The sequence below is a fragment of the Ovis aries genome, chromosome 2 (assembly GCF_016772045.2).
Source record: "Ovis aries strain OAR_USU_Benz2616 breed Rambouillet chromosome 2, ARS-UI_Ramb_v3.0, whole genome shotgun sequence".
Lineage (NCBI taxonomy): Eukaryota > Metazoa > Chordata > Mammalia > Artiodactyla > Bovidae > Ovis > Ovis aries.
The window spans coordinates 224637886-224657853 of NC_056055.1; the positions used below are offsets into that span (position 1 = coordinate 224637886).

Here is a 19968-nt window from a genome sequence, read left to right on the forward strand (position 1 = left end):
AAAGTGTAGGCTCTAATGAAGAGGGGCCAAGTTCCTTAGATTTGTCGTTCCTCATCTCTAGGCTCTAGATTAGAAATTCTTACCATGTGGCTCAGTAGTAAAGAATCCGCCTGCCAATGCTAGGAGCCACAGGAGATGAGGGTTCAATTCCTGGGTTGGGAAGATCCCCTGGAGAAGGAAATGGCAACCCACAAGAGTATTCTTGCCTGGAGAATCCTAGGGACAGAGGAGTCTGGTGGGCTACAGTCCATGGGGTCGCAGAGAGTCGGGCACGACTGAGGATGCACGTGCAGAACGTGGGCAAGGCTAGAGTTTTAGTCCCGAACTGCCTACCTTTCAGGACACTGCTCCCACCATGGAAGGCGTTTCTCCAGAGGCCCCAGTCTCCATAAATGACTGTTAGATTGGAGACTAGGCTGATGTCCCTTTCCTCCCAAGACTGCAAGCACATGAAGTGGTTCCCACCTTGGAAAATGATGCCAAGATGACAACCCCCGGGAGCTGATGAGAAGAATCCATGTGTAGGGTGAATGTACAGCAGATGTAACTAGAACTGACAAAGGCTTTCCCAAGTTGGGTTAAAAAAGCAGTTTAGAATTCCAAAAAGCATTGATTTTAATGGAACACTCTCATTTGAAAAAAAATAATACTTTTTATTTATTTTTAGCTGTGCTGGTTCTTTGTTGCTGCGTGGCCTTTTCTCTAGTTGTGGGGGCCAGTTTGTCTAGTTGTTGCGTGTGGCCTTCTCATTGCGGTGGCTTCTCTTGTTGTGGAGCACAGGCTGGAGGACACAGAGGCTTCAGTAGTTGTGGCACATGGACTTAATTGCTCTGCACCATATGGGATCTTCCTGGATCAGGGATTGAACTGGTGTCCCCTGAATTGGCAGGCAGATTCTTTACCACTGAGCCACCAGGGAAGTCCTCTCTCTTTTTTTTAGATTCATTTATTTTTAATTGGAAGATAATTGACTTACAATATTATTTTTTGCCATGTATCAACATGAATCAGCTGTAGGTATAGGTATGTGCCTGTCCTCTTGAACTTCCCTGCCACCTCCCACCCCATCCCACCACCCCTCTAGGTGGTCACAGAGCACTAGTCTGAGCGCCCTGCATCATACAGCAAATTCCCACTATCTAATTTTACATCTAGTATTGTGTGTCCTTCCATGGTACTCTCCTTCCCACCCCCTCTCTTCTTAGTTTTAATCTTTTCCTCAAAAAGTAAAAAAAGTGCTGCCTCTATCTTAGCAGAGAACATATGGACGGATACTCTGGCCTGCAGAGCCAGAGAACCTTGTCTCCAAGTCAGGATTCGGACGGTGGTACAAGAGCCCTTTTTAGGGAAATGAGATTTCTTTTTCTGTGATGGTCTGAGAGGTTAGGAATGTTTTTCACGCTTCATGGCTCTTTGACTAATTTTGGATTTGTCATCCAGGAATTTATGCAAAGTCTTCTCAGATGAAGGCAGGGAGCCCGGGACAGCTTCTTTCTTTCTGCATTGTTAGTGGATCGGTTGATCCACTGCCATTTCGATGGGATGCCTCTTCCTCGTGCCCTTCCCGTCAGTGCCTCCTGTGGTTGAGGGGCACGCTGGGGCTCAGTTCCTGCACTCAGATTGCTGTGGGATCCTCCATCGAATTCACTAACTGTTCCCTCTGGTTTGTCACGAGTATTTTTACCTGTCACTTTGATCATGCTCTCTTACTCTCTTAAACTCCAGTTGAGGCTTCCTCTTAACACTGAGAATTAAACCTAAGAACCTTCCTTCTGGGTTTAAAAACCCTTCACTGGGAATGTCCTTGCCCCTTGCTACTCAAAGTCTGGTCCATGTGTGGGCAACCTGGCAGTATCTGCATCACCTGAGAGCCCATTAGAACTCTCAACCCTGCCGCAGGTGAACTGCATCAAAGTCAGCATTTTTAACAAGATCCAGGTGAGTCGCAGGCGTGTTAGAATGGAGAAATGCTTTCTGGGAAATCCTCCCTGCTACCATCATCATTCATGGCCATCAAATAGGTCTTAGAGCAACATTTCTCCGCCTGGCTCTGACCTGACTGCTTGGCACATAGCAGAGCAGCACACTCCAATTTAATCTTCCCAGTGTCTCCATGCAGTATGTACTGTTGTTATTCCCATTTGCTGAAGGGGAGACTGAGGCCTTTGGGAGATGTTCATTCAGGTAGTGAGTGTTGGAGCAGCCTGGATTTAATCCAAGACACTCTGTCTCCAGAGTTCATGTGCCTAACTATCAGCTCTGCACCTCCCCTTTCCTGGACTCTTCACTCCAAGTCTATTAGCTCTGGATTCTCTTGCCTCTTTCTCATTGGTCTGTAAAAATTCTCTAAAGCAAAGCCACGTTGAAGGAAATGCTGCTATTTGGTGTCTTCTAGAAAACCTTTGAGTCCTAAAGTTATTTTTAAGGAAGATTGTGCTGTACTCTGTAGAGATTGATCTCTCAGCCAAGGAGAAGGAGCTCTTTCTACTGCTTCCAATTTAATACAGGCCACGTGGAGCCTGAGATATTACCCTCCCCGGATGTGAACTTCTTCTGGCTGTGTTGAGATAGAGTAGTATCTAAAACATGACCTTTGGAAGAATCCTTACATTTACAACTCTAATCAGAAAAAAAATGGAGATAATTCATATGACCTTCAATGACATTGGCGCAGGGTTTATCAAGTCCTTTGAAGACCTTAAGGTCAGAATGCTTATTGCTTGTATACTCAAGGCCAGAGTTTCGTTACAGGAGGTTAGCTATATGAGGTCTGGCAGAGATTAAGGTCAGTGGTTTTCAAACTGATTATTGAACTGCTTTGAGGGAATATTCCAGAGAAAAACTTGGAGGCTGTGGTGTGAGATAGTGTCTGAGCTGAAACAGAGGTTCCCTGGGCCCCACCTCACTTTCAACCAATTAGTTTCAATTTTACATCATTTTGTATAATAGGTCCTGGGGTAACATTCTATTCAATGGGCCCTTCCCTACTTAGGGTTTTCCTGGCGGCTCATGCGGTAAGATCCCTGGGTCAGGAAGATCCCCTGGAAAGGGGAATGGCTACCTATTACAGTATTCTTGCCTGGAGAATTCCATGGACAGAATTTTCTTTTTGTATATTAAAAGCCAATTAAACTACTCCGTCCTTTGCAGTTGAGGTTGTTGAGGTTCAAAAAGGCAAATTGACTTCCCCAAGGTCATACATTGTTTTGGCCAAAAACATTTCTTGCATTCCTCCTTTGAAAGCTCAGAAGCTGGGCCAGCTGCCAAGTCTGCTGGGCATTCACGTCTTTGCTGTCTGGGTCAGCCCTTCTTACAGTCAGTGGTGCTGACCTGGCCATTTTTCCTTTGCATTTAGGACTCCTCTGTGTGTGTTTGGAAAACCAAACACCATTCAGGTGTTTTAAGGGCAAAGCTAAGTCAAAAAGTCATATATTGGCAGCATTCTTTGTCTTCATCTTGGGGTGAAGCTGTATGGCTCTCTCATTGTCCTGACTTAGTTATCTGTTGAAGGCAGCCTTGCACAGAACACAGAATATTGCAGTACTTGCAAAACAGAGGAGCTGTTCTCCCCTCCAAACATTAGTTTACCAAACCCCCCATTTTAGGAGAATGTGCATTTGAGGAATGTGTGACCAAAAGGGAAAGATGGCATTGAAAGACTGAGATCATGTGTTTTTCCCTGCTCCTGCAAAAACATTTTTTTCTTTCATTTTCAGGAAAATAAATCAATAGGTGAAACAGACAAATGAGAATTTCAGTGACAATTTACAGTTAGTAATGATGGATATATGGGTAATTTCCACCATGTCTTCTGTTGTTTACTAGAAACTTCTTTAAGGCAGATGATTGGCATACTAAGAGATCTTTTATTTCTAAAAAGAGCTCTCCACCCACCTGTATGTTCAGTGCTTGTCCTGATCTTTTGTTTAAAAAATTGGGTGCTAATCACTGCCTCCCTCCTGAGTCTGGGCTCCAGAAATGCAGCCCCACTGCCTGGGATGTAAGCCCTTTGTGTGTAGCCAGTTACGTAGAATGTAGATATTTCATTCCAGGACTTGATTTTCTGTCTCTCAGTTTTTCTCTCTTCTCTCTGCCATTCACTTTATCTACTGTTTCTTTTTCTAACCCCAGTTTCTACTCCCTCTAATTGTTCCCAGTGGGACCAACACATACCCTGGAACTAAAATTCTTCTTTACAGAGATATATTAAAGTGAAACACACTGTGATCTCCTACAAGGGAAACAGATTCTTGTTCTGAAAAGACAAGTACTTAATTATTCATAGTATGTATAATTCCTAAGAATTTGGAGACAAATATTGGCTCTCAAGCTATTTAGTTACATATAGAGTTGTTACCTAAAAACTCCTTTAGCTGCCCTATATACATGTTGGGGGCTTCCCTGATAGCTTAGTTGGTGAAGAATCCTGCAATGCAGGAGATTCTGGTTTGATTCCTGGGTCAGGAAGATCTGCTGGAGAAGTGATAGGCTACCCACTCCTGTATTCTGGCCTAGAGAATTCCATGGACTGTATAGTCCATGGGGTCACAAAGAGTTGGACACAACTGAGCGACTTTTACTTCACTTCATATACATGTTGATATTTTAAATTTCATTTTTGCTTTTTGTTCCTAAGATTTAGAGAGGATTCTGTTCTCCACCAAAAAAATAGTTCCTAAGAGATTCTAGAAAGCATGCCTAAAGATATTAATTAGTTACTTGTAACACTAAAGCAGTTTGCTGTCATCCTTGGCAAATTTTTCCATTATTTGCTAAGATTAAGGTAGTGAGCTTGGTCTCAGATAGGTCTCTAGGGTAGGGTATGGTTGTTGCTGATTGTTTATGATGTCATGTAACACTTAAGTGTTTATTATTCAAGTGTTAGTCACTCAGCCATTTCTGACTCTGTGACCCCATGGACTGTAGGCCTCTAGTCTCCTCTGTCTATGGAATTCCACAGGCAAGAATACTGGAGTGAATTGCCATGCCCATCTCCAGGGGATCTTCCGACCCAGGGACTGAACCCAGGTCTCTGGCATTACGGGTGAATTCTTTACTGTCTGAGCCACCAGGGAAGCCCTTGGGTACTGTGAAATGACAGGAGGGAGGGGCTTGACCCTTGTCAAAGTTTGGCAAAAGTGTTTCCTCCTAAAGCTTCAAAGCAGGAGAGAGTCCCATGTGTACCTGGCAGCTGGTGCGTTAAAATAACTAATCTTCACATACAAAGAGTCTCTTCACAGGATTTGGCCAAAGGTCAAGCCTGTTGGGTGTATGTTTATAAAACAGAGTCTGTAGAGATTAGTCCTCACTTTAGATAATGAGTGACAGAAGGAGGAGGGAGGAGTTTGTCACTTAAGTATTCATCACGGTCCCTTGACCTCGTTCTGCATGTCTAGCCATAGTTATCTTGGCAGAGAGGTAGAACTATACACTTCCTTATTTAATTCGTTTTGTGCTTTATTGTCTTTGCTCTTGAGGATGGATCCATTCTCTCTCCTTTGAATTCACTTAGAAGTAAAGTTGCTCCCCAAAGAGAGATGAACTTCAGGCTTACCTTGTATGCGCCTGACTAGTAACTTTACTCCTGACTAATAACTTTCTCGCAGATAGCGTCATGTACCTCTGGGCTTTGAGGCTGAAGATTTGAACTTAACCGTGACTGGTTTACACGAATCTAGATGTACCTCTGGAGCCAAGGACAGTGTCAACTCCCGCCTGAGACACTGGGCTCTGTAGGGGAGGTAGACATACTGGAATAAAATCAGGAACCTCAGAGAGAGGAGAAAGAAAGTGATGCATACTTGGTAGGTAGCCAGCAGTGTCTAGCACAGTTCATATTCTGGCAATTTCCAAGGTCATTTTTTTTTTAAAGTATAAAAGCACTCTTGGCCTTTTTCAAGGCTTCAAATAAAATGTTGGTCCTTTAAAAATTAATTTCCTCAAATTATAGATTTTGATTCCCACCCACCCCCACCAGATAAGAGCTCCTTGAAGCCAGGCTTCATGCCTGGCTCATCTGAATATTCTTGGCACCCAGCCTAAGTTCTGAGGCATCATAGACAATATTTGCAAAATAAATGCATATAACTTATTCTCTGAATTCCCCCAGGATTCAAGGACCTCAGACATTATGTAAAAGCTAACCAAAAATCCAGACCTATAAGACCCTTGACAGAGTCAGTCCTGTGGTAGGGCTGCCTTTTTTCCTCCTCATTTTGAGTACTGGCTTTTTACTTTGATTTTATTTTTATGAAGTTCACAGCTACCTTCACTAACATTAAAATTCTATTTTTTAAGATTCATTTAGCAGGGTGACTTTGTTTTTTTTAAGTTCATTACAATTATACCATAATTTGAGGACATATACCATATTTTAAAATAGATTGTTTACTCCTGTTTTAATATCCTTAAATTTGTTTTTTTTTTTTTTTTTTTCCCTCTTCTCCCTGTCTACTACCAGGATGATAGAAAATGGGAGTGCATTTTAGCAGGCCCAGGTGTACTTGCTGTTTCTTAAGTTGTCACTGTAGTGGGTTGACTTTAACAAATCCCATTTAAAAGGTAAATTACAAACATTCATCAGCAAGTGATTTTTCTAAAGTCTTCATGTTAGCTATCTCTTGTTGCTGCAACAAATTAGCACAAAAGTCGTGGCTTAAAATAACAGCCATTTATTCTATGGCTACAGAATGTATGGAAGGCAGAAGTCCAAATGGTTCTTAATTTGGCTGAAATCAAGGCATCAGCAAAGGTGCCTTCCTTCAGGAGCCTCAAGCAGAGGTCGGTCCTTTCCCTCACTTTTTCCAGCTTCTAGAGTCTGCCTGTATTCCTTGAATCATGGCTCCTTCCTCCATCTTCAAAGTCACCAATGTAGCATCTTCAGATTTTAACTGGGTTTCTGACTTGACTCTTCTGCCTCCTGTTTATTTTTTTAGATTTTGTGATTATCCACATAATCTAGGACCCCTAGACCTCGAGATCATTAATTACTTCTGCAAACTTCTTTTTGTCACATGAGGTAACATATTTGCAGGTTCTAAGGATTAGGATCACCTTTGGGGCCATTCTCCTGTCTACCGTAAGCATGAATGCATGCTTCAGCTGTGTCCCACTTTGGTGATCCTAAGGACTGCAGCCCGCCAGGCTCCTCTGTCCATGAGATCCTCCAGGCAAGAACACTGGAGTGGGTTGCTGTGCCCTCCTCCAGGGGATCTTCCTGACACAGGATCAAACCCAGGCCTCTTATGTCTCCTGCATCGGCAGGCGGGTTCTTTACCACTAGCGCCACCTGGGAAGCCGCCACAGTCAGAGACCCTCACAGAGTTCTGCTGCCTCAAGTTGCTAGCTTTCTGTGCACTCAGGAGAAAGGCTTTGAGGTTTTTTTGTGTGTCTTCTCCTGATATTTCTGTCTTGGATGTTACTACTTTAATTTTATGAAATGGTAAAAAATCCACCTGCCAGTGTAGGAGACACGGGTTCAATCCCTGGGTCAGGAAGATGCCCTGGAGAAGGAAATGGCAACCCACTCCAGTATTCTTGCCTGGGAAATCCCACGGACAGAGGAGCCTGACGGGCTATGTAGTTCATATAGTCGCAGAAGAGTCAGATGTGACTTAGTGACTAAACAGCAACAATATCAAAAACACATTATCTGTGTTTGTGTGGACACATCAGGGTGGATAGGTAGATGTTCAATAACACAGTATTTGGACAATAATGATAATGTATTGGGTTGATACAATGATAATGTAAAATTCGCTCCGTTTTTCCTATTGCACCATATGGAAACCCGAACAAGCTTTTTGGCCAACCAGTAATTAATAATGGAAAAGGAGGCAGCAACTTGGCAATTGAAACCCAGTGAGTTGTAAATAGAGGTGGTTTTTGTTGTTGTTCTCTTGTTTGTTTTTTGTTTTGGCTTCAGCTTGAAGCATGAGGGATCTTAGCTCCCCTATCAGGGCTGGAACCTACCAGAGAGGTCCCCAGACGGAGGTTTTTAAAACTCGTCTTTATGGTGGCCTGTTCAGTGAACTCACAGAGCCTTCTAACTTTTGTCTTTAGGCTTATGTACAGAAGTATGTCGTGAAGAATTATTTCTACTATTACCTGTTCCGATTTTCAGCTGCTTTGGGACAAGAAGTGTTCTACATCACATTCCTTCCATTCACTCACTGGAATATAGATCCTTATTTGTCCAGAAGACTGACCATCATATGGGTTGTAAGTATTATTATTACTTATGGACCAGTATTGTTTCTGCAAAAGCCATCTGCTTTAGCACTCTGCATATTTGCTCTTTTTAAAAAAATCACTTAGAGCTGAATTTTTACCTGGTTTACTTTGGGAAAATGGAAGGAAAAACATTGCTAAAGCTATGGGTGAGTAAGACTAGGAGAGGAGAGAGATGATGTTCGGAGAAATGACCTTTCTGAGAATCCTAGCAGTGGTGGTACATGTGTGCATGCCCACTCATGACCAACACTTGGTGACCGCATGGACTGTAGCCCAGAACCCAAGATGGGGCATAAATGCCTCATCTCAAGAAGCCCCTTTTGGTAAAATTTGATCAAAAACTGAAAATAGGAGCTGTTGACTAATACCACTTGGAATTCCTAGGAGAGGAAAGACATGATTTGGTATTAAGTGTGACTTAATTCCAAGTGGTTTTAAGTGTGACTACTCCATACCTATTAGACACAAGGACATATAAGGCAGGGCAGCTTTAATTTGAGGGAGTTTCTAGTATTAGGGGGGCAGCTGGCCTATATACGGAAACCCATTGACAATTCCAGGGGGAGAGGTGGAGCCCCTTCTGATGTTTTGTTTCAGACCCTATCATTGAACTTTGTTCAGGACTAAATTCTGATTTTTTTTTTTTTTTTAAATTGAGGGAGATAGTAGCAAGGTGTGCTGTGAGCATCCAGGCCCTGGGATCAGATTGGCCTGGGTTCAAGTGAAGCTCAGCCAATGTACCTGTTTGTGTGCCCTTGTCCTGAGCCTGTAAAACAGTGTTAATACAGTGCATCTCCCAGAATAATCCTGAAGACATTCACAGCATGGTCTAGCAAGCGGGAGGGATCTACAGGTTGCTATAAGCATGTAATGCATAGTGATGAGTCCATGAAGGTGAAAGTCTTAAAAGATCAATTCTTAGGTCAAAGATTGTTTAGCCAAGAGATGGTGGCTTCAGGGACAAGGCTGCCAGCACAGCTATTTCCTTAACTCAAGAGTCCACCCTGAAAACTGAGCTTCAGAAGCGTCTGGTCATGTGTAAAGGTACTAGGGTTCTCAGGTGGCTCTGTTCTGAGAAGCTGTGGCTGCACGTCTGGGGCTTTATTTTTCTCATTTGTAGAAGTGGTGAGAGAGAGGTCTTGTTTGGAGCCATAAATGCAAGTGTCACAACAGGCAGGGGGTAGAAATGAAACAGTGAAGTGATGGGTGGAGAGCCCTGGTGGGTGGGGAGGTATCTCGGGGCACTGGGAGTGGCTGCCCCTCTCCACCACCCTTGCCCAAGAGAGGAAGAACAGGGTGGAACTGTCAGATCTCTTTTTTCTGTGAAGTCTTTAAATGAAGGCTTACAGTTTTTTAAAATATAGTTTTTATTATTTATTTTTGGCTGCACTGGGTCTTCGTTGCTTTGTGTGGACTTTCTCTAGCTGCTGTGAGTGGGAGCTACTCTTCATTTCAGTGTTTGGGCTTATCATTGCAATGGCTTCTCTTGTTGCTGAGCGTGGGCCCTAGGCTGCTTGGGCTTCGGTTGTTGCGGCTCACAGGCTCAGTAGTTGTGGTGCATGGGCTTATTAGTTACTCCACGGCATGTAGGATCTTCCCAGATCAGGGATCAAACCTGTGTCCTCTGCATTAACCCACAGATTCGTATCCACTGGGCCACCAAGAAAGTCCTAGGCTTGCATTTTAAAAGCTTTATATGCCAACTGAACAAAAGCATCCTTGAAATGCAGAATTACAAGGCCTGGTTTGAAGTCTTGGGCCTAAAGGACAACTAAGATCCCTCAGGCTTGTGGTCAGGATTCTTTGGCCCCTAATTCTTCCTGCTTATTTGCTCCTTTTCTCTCTCATTCTACAAGTCACTGTTTCCTTTCTCTGTCTCCCAGCTGGCCCTCTTCTGAAATCTAGCTTACGTCTAAAAGTATGATCCAGTGAGAACGTGCAGAAGCATAAGAATCTTGGAAGAGAAGAACGTTAGTGCAGTTGTTCCCCTCCTTTCTGAAGTGTCTTCCGTTCCTGCAGAGCCGGTGATGTCCACTAGAGCGGCTGGGGGAGGAGAGGGAGCTGGGAGCACTCCTGTTCTTAGGATGAGAATGTGCACCCAAGATCCAGGGTACTTGCATTCCTTTTCTTGTCACTTATTTTCCATGATTTAAGATGTGTCTGACTCTACAACCCCATGGACTGTAGCCCGCCGGGCTCCTCTGTCCATGGGATTTCCCAGGCAAGAATACTGGAGTGGGTTGCCATTTCCTTTTCCAGGCGATCTTCCCGACCCATGTCTCTTGCATTGGTAGGTGGATTCTTTACCATTGAGCCACCAGGGAAGCCCCTTTTTCTGAGAATTTTCTTTTTTAATCCAACTTATATGGTAGTTGAGTGTGGTAAATGATGCAAAATATTTTTAATAACCCAGCCGTATCTTATACTGTGTACAGTCAGTTTGAGGTCAGTTATCTTCCTCACTGAGGGTAGAAAACTTTTCTTGAGGGATCAGGAACATCTTTAGACCCTGTAAGGAGGCAGTGGTTATGGGACTCTGATTGTCATCGTGGGTGGTGGTTTTTCATTTTGGAGTCCTGATTTCAGAGCACTCAAAGGATTTCCCACTTAAGGTAGAATTACGAGTCTTTTGTCAGAGAGTGGGCAAGTAAAGTCTTCACCTGAGAAAGGAAAGAGCCGCCTTTGAATGTGCTGTTTGTTGTGAGCTTTGGCAGCCTATTATTTGCTTTTAGAGATGAGTGAATGGTCAGATTCACAAGGCACCCATGTAGAGGGTTATGTAATTTGTATCAGTGAGGCATTCTTGGCAGTTAATGGTGGAGAGACAGTGTTGGATCCAAGGAGGGTTGCAGGGAAGGAAGGAAGGAAGGGCAAAGGGAGGTAGAGCTTTGGAGGGGACAGATACTGAGAGGTGGGAAGGTGGTTGCTCTGTCCTCAGTTGTGGAGATAATAATGGGAGAGGCTTGGTTTGGCTCCACTGTTGTAACTGGGTGGAGGGAAGGAAAATTCTTGATGGTGTCACAGGGAGGTAGGAAGGGAGGTGGGATGGACATGCATGCTAAGTGCTTAGTCCCTTCAATCATGTCTGAGTCCATGTGACCCCATGGACGGTAGCCCACCAGGCTCCTCTGTCCATGGGATTCTCCAAGCAGGTATACTGGAGTGGATTGCTATTCCCTTCTCCAGGGGACCTTCCCAACCCCAGGATCCAACCCATGTCTCTTAAATTTCCTGCACTGGCGGATGGATTCTTTACCACTAGGGCCACCTGGGATGGAGAAGGGTGAGATTCTTTGGGGCAATCAGTTTCCTCCTGTGGCAGCCTGTCTCCTGTAAGGGATATGACTAAATTAGTGGCTGCCTCTTTAAGGGGTGAGGATGAAAAAATGTTTATTATATAAGGGACAGAATTTGAAGTCCCCTAACTTTAAACATCTTATCTCACTCAAAATCCTTTGAAAGATAGCTATGTAAAAGTGCCAGATCTCTTGATGAATTGCATATTAATTTGACAGTTTTCATTGGATAAAGTCTCGGCAGGTTTTATTGCTTTTAAAAATAATTTGTTATATTAGGAGTGACTCATATTGTCTGAAGCAACTTAACAGAATTTATGGTTACATGAACAGCTTTCTTATCACAGTCGTAATTGTTCCTCCCGTCTATTCCAACTCTGTTAATCGCATTTGTTGGCATACCCATGTTCATTATCTTTTTTGCTCTTCATAACAATGGGTTGGTATCAGTTTTATCATTTTATAGATTGGGATTGTAATACTTCAAATAATAAACCATGTTATATGTTGAGGACACTCAGTGTAATAGTGCTTTACATATACTACCTAGTTTAATCCTGCCAGTACCTGAGACATGACTATTGGCAATCAGTAAACTAACATGTAGAAAGAATCACTTTGGATTAAGTGGATTTGATCCAGAGCCCTAAGGCCTCTTGTGCAAGAGAGGGCCACCATTGTTTCTTAGAAAAATACTGCTGAACTACACTAAGAGCCTTCACTGTTGGTTGTTTTTTTTTTTTTAAGAGATGTTGAAGTTGAGGCTTTAAACATTCAGACGACTTGCCCTAGGTTCTGTTCCATTGCATATTTGCTATGATTGCATTTCAGTTTTGCCCATATGGGATTTATTAACTTTATCTACTCCTTAAGTGTCTTTCATAGACCTTTCTTGACAAGTCAAAGGTATTTTATCCCAGGAAACTTAGATAAGCTTTTTTTTTTTTTAAAGTTAACTGAGAAACATCAATGAGGTATTTTCTTCCTCTGTCACTTATCAAGGTTTTTTAACCTGTCGTTCGATTCAATAGAATCTTTGACCTTGGGACAGAAAAGGCCATGAATGGGTTATTCATTAGACCCTCGTAAGAGATGTTATCCATGGAACTTTAGGAGTCACTGCTCAACTGAGTGATTATCTGATCTCTTGTCTTCCATTTTGGCGTGGTGACAGCCCCACCAAAAAAGAAAATAGAATATTGCTTGTGTCTTAAAAAGGTTAGCTCCAATTTCATTGAAACTGCATGGTGTTCAGCTCTGTAACATGAGGTAGCATGATGGTACCTCCATTAATTTTCATATATTTTTAATATCACTAAATTTTTTTTTTTCAGATGCCACTTGTGTTAACTCTGGTGAATTTTCAGTCTGTCTTTTGAGTATATTTTAAAGGGTCTTTTCTAATCTCTTTTTATCGGTTAGCATCAAGTGAGATTAATTTTCCGAGTCTCAGAGGCCATGTGTCTTTAAATAAGATTTTTAGAAATTCAAGATTTTGAGAAGTGGTGTGTAAGTTGATGGTATCATCAGTAGAAGAAAATCCCTTAAAATTGAATTTCAGTGCTTTTATTATGCAGGGTGTTCACATTAGTTTAGGTAGGAACCTCACCACTCTGTTGCCTTACCTTTTGTGACCTCCATGGCCTGTATGTGTGTGCATGCACGCTAGGCAAGAACACTGGAGTGGGTTGCTATTTCCTTCTCCAGAGGATCTTCCTGACCCAGGGGCTGAACCTGCACCTCTTGCATTGGCAGGTTCTTTGCCAACTGAGCCACCAGGGAAGTCCTTGACCCCTATAAAACATTTGAATTTGGGACTCCCATCTTCAGGCACCAAATCTTTCTGACCTGGAGTTTCCCTGGCCATGAAATAGTTTACTCGGGGGCAACCAGCCTTTAGAAAACCTGATTCTCACTGCCCAAACTCCAGAAAGTTTTTAATTTGTCTTGGGAATCTTCTTTTCCCTTTGTTTTCCCATTTGTAAACACTTCTTTTACATAATGACATCGAAGGATACAGTCCTCAGCATTCTGACCTATATGTAGTTATTTTTAAGTAATTGTCACCCTATCCAAACTGTTCTTAAGAGTTTTTCTGATTGTTGAAGGCCCTGGTTGCTTCTGAGTTTCCAGGCAGGGGTAATCTTGCTTCTAATAATTCATGTTTTGTTTTGTTTTTTTCTTTTTTAAATTCCCTCAATCCCTTTTTTTTTTTTTTTTTTTTAAGTTTTGGCCATACTACACAGCATGCAGTATCTTAGCTCCTGATCAGGGATCAGACCCACACCCCCTGCAGTGGAGGTGAGAAGTCTTAACTACTGGATGGCCAGGGAAGTCCCCCTCAATCCTTCTGGATTTATGGCTTTTGATGAACTCTTTGAATGAAATCAAGGACTGTTGATGTTGGGGGAGGGTGCTGCTTCTACCTCTATCAGCAGCTCTGAGGTTTGGTCAGAGGTTCCTGGCTTCCCAGGTGGCACTAGTGTTAAAGACTCCACCTGCCATTGCAGGAGACAGGGTTTGATCCCAGTGTTGGGAAGATCCCTGGAGGAGGGCATGGCAACCCACTCCAGTATTGTTGCCTGGAGAGTCCCATGGACAGAGGAGCCTGACGGGCTACAATCCATAGGCTCACAAGGAGTTGGACGTGACTGAAGCAACCTAGTATACATGCACACTCAGAGGTTCCCAGGCTTCCCAGGTGGTGCAATGGTAAAGAATCCGCCTGCCAATGTAGGAGATGCAAGAGTCACAGATTCAATTCCTGGGTCAAGAAAAGCCCCTGGAGGAGGAAATGATAACCAGTATTCTTGCCTGGGAAATTCCATGGACAGAGGAGCATGGCAGGCTACAGTTCATGGGGTTGCAAAGAGTCAGACATGACTGTGCACACACATACACACAGAGGTTCCTGATCCTGAAATATTAATACCATGAAAGGAACACGAGGGTGGTGTTTATAGGGTGTTGGTTTTGGTTTCCACTCAAAACTGGCCCAAAGAGGAGATGTTGTCAGGTTACAAGGAGTTCTGTAGGAGCCAGAACCACACGGGGGCTGATGTCTGAACAGCTTGGTTTCTGTTACAGTTAAGCAGTGACTCTATGGATCTGCCTCTTTACCTCCTGATGCCAGCTGGTAACTTCCTGTCTTTTGGTTCAGAGTTCCAAGACAATATAACCCAGCTCACTGTGTAGCACAACTGCACCCATCTCTGGCTAATGCATATATTGATTGTATTTGGTCCAAGCAGCTGTGTTGGGGGTGAGGATAGACAATTAATTGGGGCACAGAGCCATGGACCAGGTTAAAATATCAGGAGACTTGGACTATAATCCTAGCAGTGAGACTTTGCTCAGGGCACTCACTTCTTGATTCTGGCCTGCAGCATCCCTAGCTTCAAAATGAAAGGACTCAGCTAGAGGGCCTTGGGAGGTACATAACATGGTCATGACTCTTCTTTATTTGTTCACTATGTGACACTTAAGAGAACCATCCATGGCATGGAGTAAGAAAGCAAAGACTAAATGCTGGACAGAATTACAAAAAAAGAAACTCTGTCATTTCTTTTGCAGACTGAATGCTAATATGGTTTTACATGCTGCTTTCTTCTGCTCAGTGATGATACATTAGAAATGCATAGCAAATCCACCTCTAAATATTTGTTAGATAGTTTGCTGTTTTGTGTTCAACACAATCAAAGAAATGCTTTAAAAGGAAATGCTGAGTTGCTCAGTAACTAGAGATTCCTTTTTTTGGGGGGGGGGGTACTCTCAAAATCCTGTCAATAAGGAGGTCATAACAGCAGAAGGTTTCCTTTTGGCAGCTCCTTCCTTTCCTCCTCTTCCAAGTCAACTTACGCTGAAGAGCTTGAGTTTAAAATGATGGGTTTCATATCTCTCACATTGTGATTATTGAAAGCTAAAGTGAAGTGAAAGGCGCTCAGTTGTGTCCAACTCTTTTGAGACTCCAGGGACTGTACAGTCCATGGAATTCTCCAGGCCATAATACTGGAGTGGGTAGCCTTTCCCTTCTCCAGAGGATGTTCCCAACCCAGGGATCAAACCCACATCTCCCGCATTGCACGAGGATTCTTTACCAGCTGAGCCACAAGGGAAGCCCTTATTGAAAGCTAGCTGGCTGATATCTATATTACAAAGCAGATCTAACATTTTATGTTTAAATTGTGCCTATAACCTAGTGTCTAACTGCATTAGAGTCTTGGGTATTATAAAGGGTTCCATAAATTGGTTAAGAGGCAGTTGTGTGATAACATGTCAAAATGCAGTGGTGTCTCTTTGGATGTGGGCAGACTGCCATCTGGCTGTGTCACAGGGGAGTCCAAGACATGGTAAGAGAGGAGGGCAAAACAGCCTCTCCCAGCCCTGATTCACAGACCCCAGACTGGGGTCAATTTTAGTGCCAAAAGATGACTTTTAATGTGATTATCTTCTAATCCTCTGTTTAAACCACTACCACCGTTCACTTCAAAAGGTTGTCCTGCCTGTTAAGTTGGTTCTTGCTTGAGATTAATGAGTCTTGAAAAGTATTCAACAAAGGCCAGATTGTAACTTGCAGTGAATGAAATGGAATTAGGAGTCAGAGGTTCTGACCAGTCCCTCTGAAGTAGAATCTTGTAATTTAGCCTTGGTTAAATATTAAGTAAATGTCTCTAGAGGGTTTGTTATGCAAACTGTATTGGTTCGCTTTTCGCAATGAGGAAATGTTTTGGTTTTAGTGTAGGTTTAAAAAAAAAAAAAACTTGAAAACCTGGACTCACAGATTCGGATCTAATTATCACCATCATTACCTGAAAAATGATCTGTCCCCCTCCCCTTTTGATGATGACTGGAGAATGTGGCCACATTCTTCTCGAGCTCATCTGCCACCCCACCCCTGAAACAGGAGGGAAGGGGGCAGGGCACAACCTTTAAAAGAATGACATAGCCATTTCGTTGTGGATTCAGTAGCTTTTCGTGACTCTCTTGCTTCCCTATAGAGTGTAGCCCTCCAGGCTCCTCTGGCGATGAGATTTCCCAGGCAAGAATACTGGTTGTTGTTGTTCACTTGCTAGGTTGTTTTTGACTCTGTGTGACCTCATGGACTGCAGCATGCCCGGCTTCCCTGTCCTTTACCATCTCCCGGAGTTTGCTCAAACTCACGGCCATTGTGTCGATGATGCCATCCAACCATCTCATCCTCTGTCATCCCCTTTTTCTCCTGCCTTCAATCTTTCCTAGCATCAGAGTCTTTTCCAATGAGTTGGCTCTTCACATCAGGTGGCCAAAGTATTAGAGATTCAGCATCAGTCTTTCCAATGAATATTCAGGGTTGATTTTCTTTAGGTTTGACTGGTTTGATCTCCTTGTAGTCCAAGGGACTCACAAAAGAGTCTTCTCCAACACTGCAGTTCAAAAGCATCAATTCTTCAGGAGGACACTGGAGTGGGCTGCCATTTTCTTCTGTAGGGGATCTTCCAACAAAGGGATAGAATTTGTGTCTCCTACATGGCAGGCAGATTTTTTACCACTGAGCCACCTGGGAAGCCCTGACATGGCCATGCTGCTGCTGCTGCTAAGTCACTTCAGTCGTGTCCGACTCTTTGCAACCCCATAGACGGCAGCCCACCAGACTCCCCCCATCCCTGGGATTCTCCAGGCAAGAACACTGGAGTGGGTTGCCATTTCCTTCTCCAATGCAGGAAAGTGAAAAGTAAAAGTGAAGTTGCTCAGTCGTGTCCGACTCTTAGCGACCCCATGGACTGCAGCCCAGCAGGCTCCTCCGTCCATGGGATTTTCCAGGCAAGAGTACTGGAGTGGGGTGCCATTGCCTTCTCCGACATGGCCATAGGACATGAAAAAAAACTGGTTAGAGCCAACTAGGTACAAGATGGCAGGAACTTAGACCTCTAGTGGACCTTGAGCCTCATTATACTATCATTGTAATATGTTAGTGTGGCATGCTGCTGTCCATGGGGTCACAAAGAGTCGGACATGACTAAGCGACCGAACAGTGAAATATATTAGCATCTAAACAACACATCCAAGACATTTCTGAGGCTAACCATACATAGAAGACCAGAAAATGGGCGGTGGTCTGGAAATCCCAGGCCCTTCCCTGAAATGGTTGGAATATTTCAACTATTAGCTCCCACTCATTATTCTATGAAATTACCTAGCCCATAAAAACTAACTGCCCCATATTTCAGGGCCTCTCTTCTTCTAAGTTGGCCCACACTCTGTGGAGTGTGCTCTCTCTAAATAAATCTACTTCTTTCCTTTCTCTCTCACTGATGCCTTTCTGTGACCAGACATCAAAAACCTAAGTGTTATTAAGTCCTGAGATCAGGTGTATGATCTCAGTTAAAGGACTGTGGGTTCAAGTCCTATCTGAATTTCAATTTTCACCTCCACTGCTGTCTCTCTTTTCAACCTAAGACTTGAAATGCTGATTTTTAGATAGGGTTTGATTGAGCAGAATTGTAATCCTCCCACAAAGAGACCAGCACCCCCTACTCTTCACCCCTAAGCATCACTTCTAAATGCTTCACTTTATCTCCTGGATGTGTGATTACTTTCCAGCTTAGCTAGGTATGAAACTGTTTGAAGCCTGGAGGGCAGGATAATCTTTAAGGATGAACTTAGTTTAGATCTGCTAAGACAACGCAGGAAAAATTAAACACTTCATTTCAGAGTTTGGATATGCAGTTAGTTCTTCTCCCCTCCTTTTGGTTTTATCATAGCTTCAAGTGTCTTATCAAGAAAAACAGCCTTTGCCATGTTATATCCAGACCTTGAGCCATGGAGCCTCCAGCAGGACAGGATCTCAGGAGGTCGGTCACCTTCTGAATTCAGCTGGCTTCTGGGACCAGGCCCAAAGCTGCCCTTCCCTATTTCCTGCAGGGGATCCGTCCCTAAGGGCCTTTCTTTACAAAGCACCCTTTTGGCTGGACCTGTCCCAGAGCCTCTCCCATTTATTTGTAAAACAAAATGGAAGAAAAATGAGCTAATCAATAGGCCACAGGGGCCTTTCTTTCAGAGGAAATTTTGAAGTAAAATCTTAACAATGCTCTCTTTTTTTTTTTTTTTAATCAATCAATCCTATTTGCAAATCTGCCTTCTTAAATGGGTAAGATTCTCACAGCCACTGCTCAAGAGCCTCCTCTATTCGCCAGTTACTTACCCAGTTCACAGGTGAGAAAACCCAAGGGAACACATCCAGTAAGTGGAATACATGTCTATCTCCCCACCCCATCCATTCCTTTCCACGGCAGCATTTTGCCTCAAATGGCTAAATTCTACTTCCCCCTCCCAGCTCCACCCAATTATTCAGAGGGTGCTTGGCCTATTTGGTTGGAAGGCTCCATATATCTTCCTGTTAGCAAGTGCCTTCCACGTGCAGCAGATACACGTCCCAGGTTCCTCAGACATTGGCCTCCCAATTCTCTGTGCGGTGATCCCTTGAGTGTCCCCCTTTCTTTTCAGACTGTGTGTCCCAGACTCTGTACTCTCCATAAGAGGCCGGGGCGTTCCAGGGGCCTGGGAGGGGAGAAGGGCTTTGGGACCTTGGTTGGGGGCAGGGAATAGAGGTCTGAGGAGGCAGCCTGCTGTCCCCTCAGGCTTGTGGTGCCTCGACAAGCACTCTATTTCCTGATTGTATTTGGCACTACAGCCAAGTGGAAAAGGAGGATTGAGGCTAAGACTGGCCTTTGTCCCACAAGGAGATGGGGATTTGACTCCTCTTTGCCTCAGGAGTCTCCGGTGGAGGAGGGAGGAGCCCTGCACCCCTCAGCAACTCTCCCACAGGATTAGAAGTATCTTCTAGGCCGAGAAGGGAAAGAAAAGGTTTTTTTCGAATCAGCCGAGTGCTCTTCCAGTTTACAGCCGGAGAGGCCATACTGTATTTTGGCCTCCGGAATGTTCTGGAAGCTTAGGGTACTAGACCAACCCAGTCTGGTTAAACATAATGGCAGTTGGCTCTCTTCTTCCCTCTCCTTTCTCCAGTGCGGCCCTGGGGCTTCCGCGGATGTACCCTTCATAGCCACTTCTCAGTGCAGCCAACAGCCTTGACCTCTGTTCCTTTCCTCCCAGGCCCAGCTGCCACCAGACACCAGTCAGGCTCTGTTGTGCCAGTGGCCTCAGTGGGCTCATTGGCCAGGAGGCATTGTGTCTGCTTCGGGGGGAGTTGGGTCTCAGCTAATTGAGGGTTAATCTGGGAAACTGAGGCTTCCTGGGAAGACTCTGACCCAGGGTGCCCTCTCTGGCCTCTTGCATCCTACAGTGGGTCCTGGCCGCCACCCGAGGCCTAGCCCCAGTGCTCTCCCTGTTGGACTGAGTCCAATTCCTGTGTCCTTATTGTGTCCTCTGTGAGGCGGAGTGAATGTCATTTTCAAAGTGCCACAACCTAACTGTTGATGAATAAATAGCAGTGTGGAATTCATGA

At 43.9% G+C, this 19968-nt stretch overlaps 1 protein-coding gene across 2 annotated transcripts in view; it reads left to right on the forward strand.

The window, feature by feature from the left end:
• Positions 1-19968, forward strand: part of SGPP2 (sphingosine-1-phosphate phosphatase 2) — a 155114-nt gene that overhangs the window by 48900 nt on the left and 86246 nt on the right. Inside the window, exon 2 of one of the 2 annotated variants that reach the window (XM_015093553.3) lies at positions 8062-8220. The exons of the other annotated variant lie outside the window; for it this stretch is intronic. Coding sequence (XP_014949039.2) covers positions 8062-8220 — 159 coding nt within the window. The remainder of the gene's footprint in view (positions 1-8061; positions 8221-19968) is intronic. 2 annotated transcript variants of the gene reach the window in all.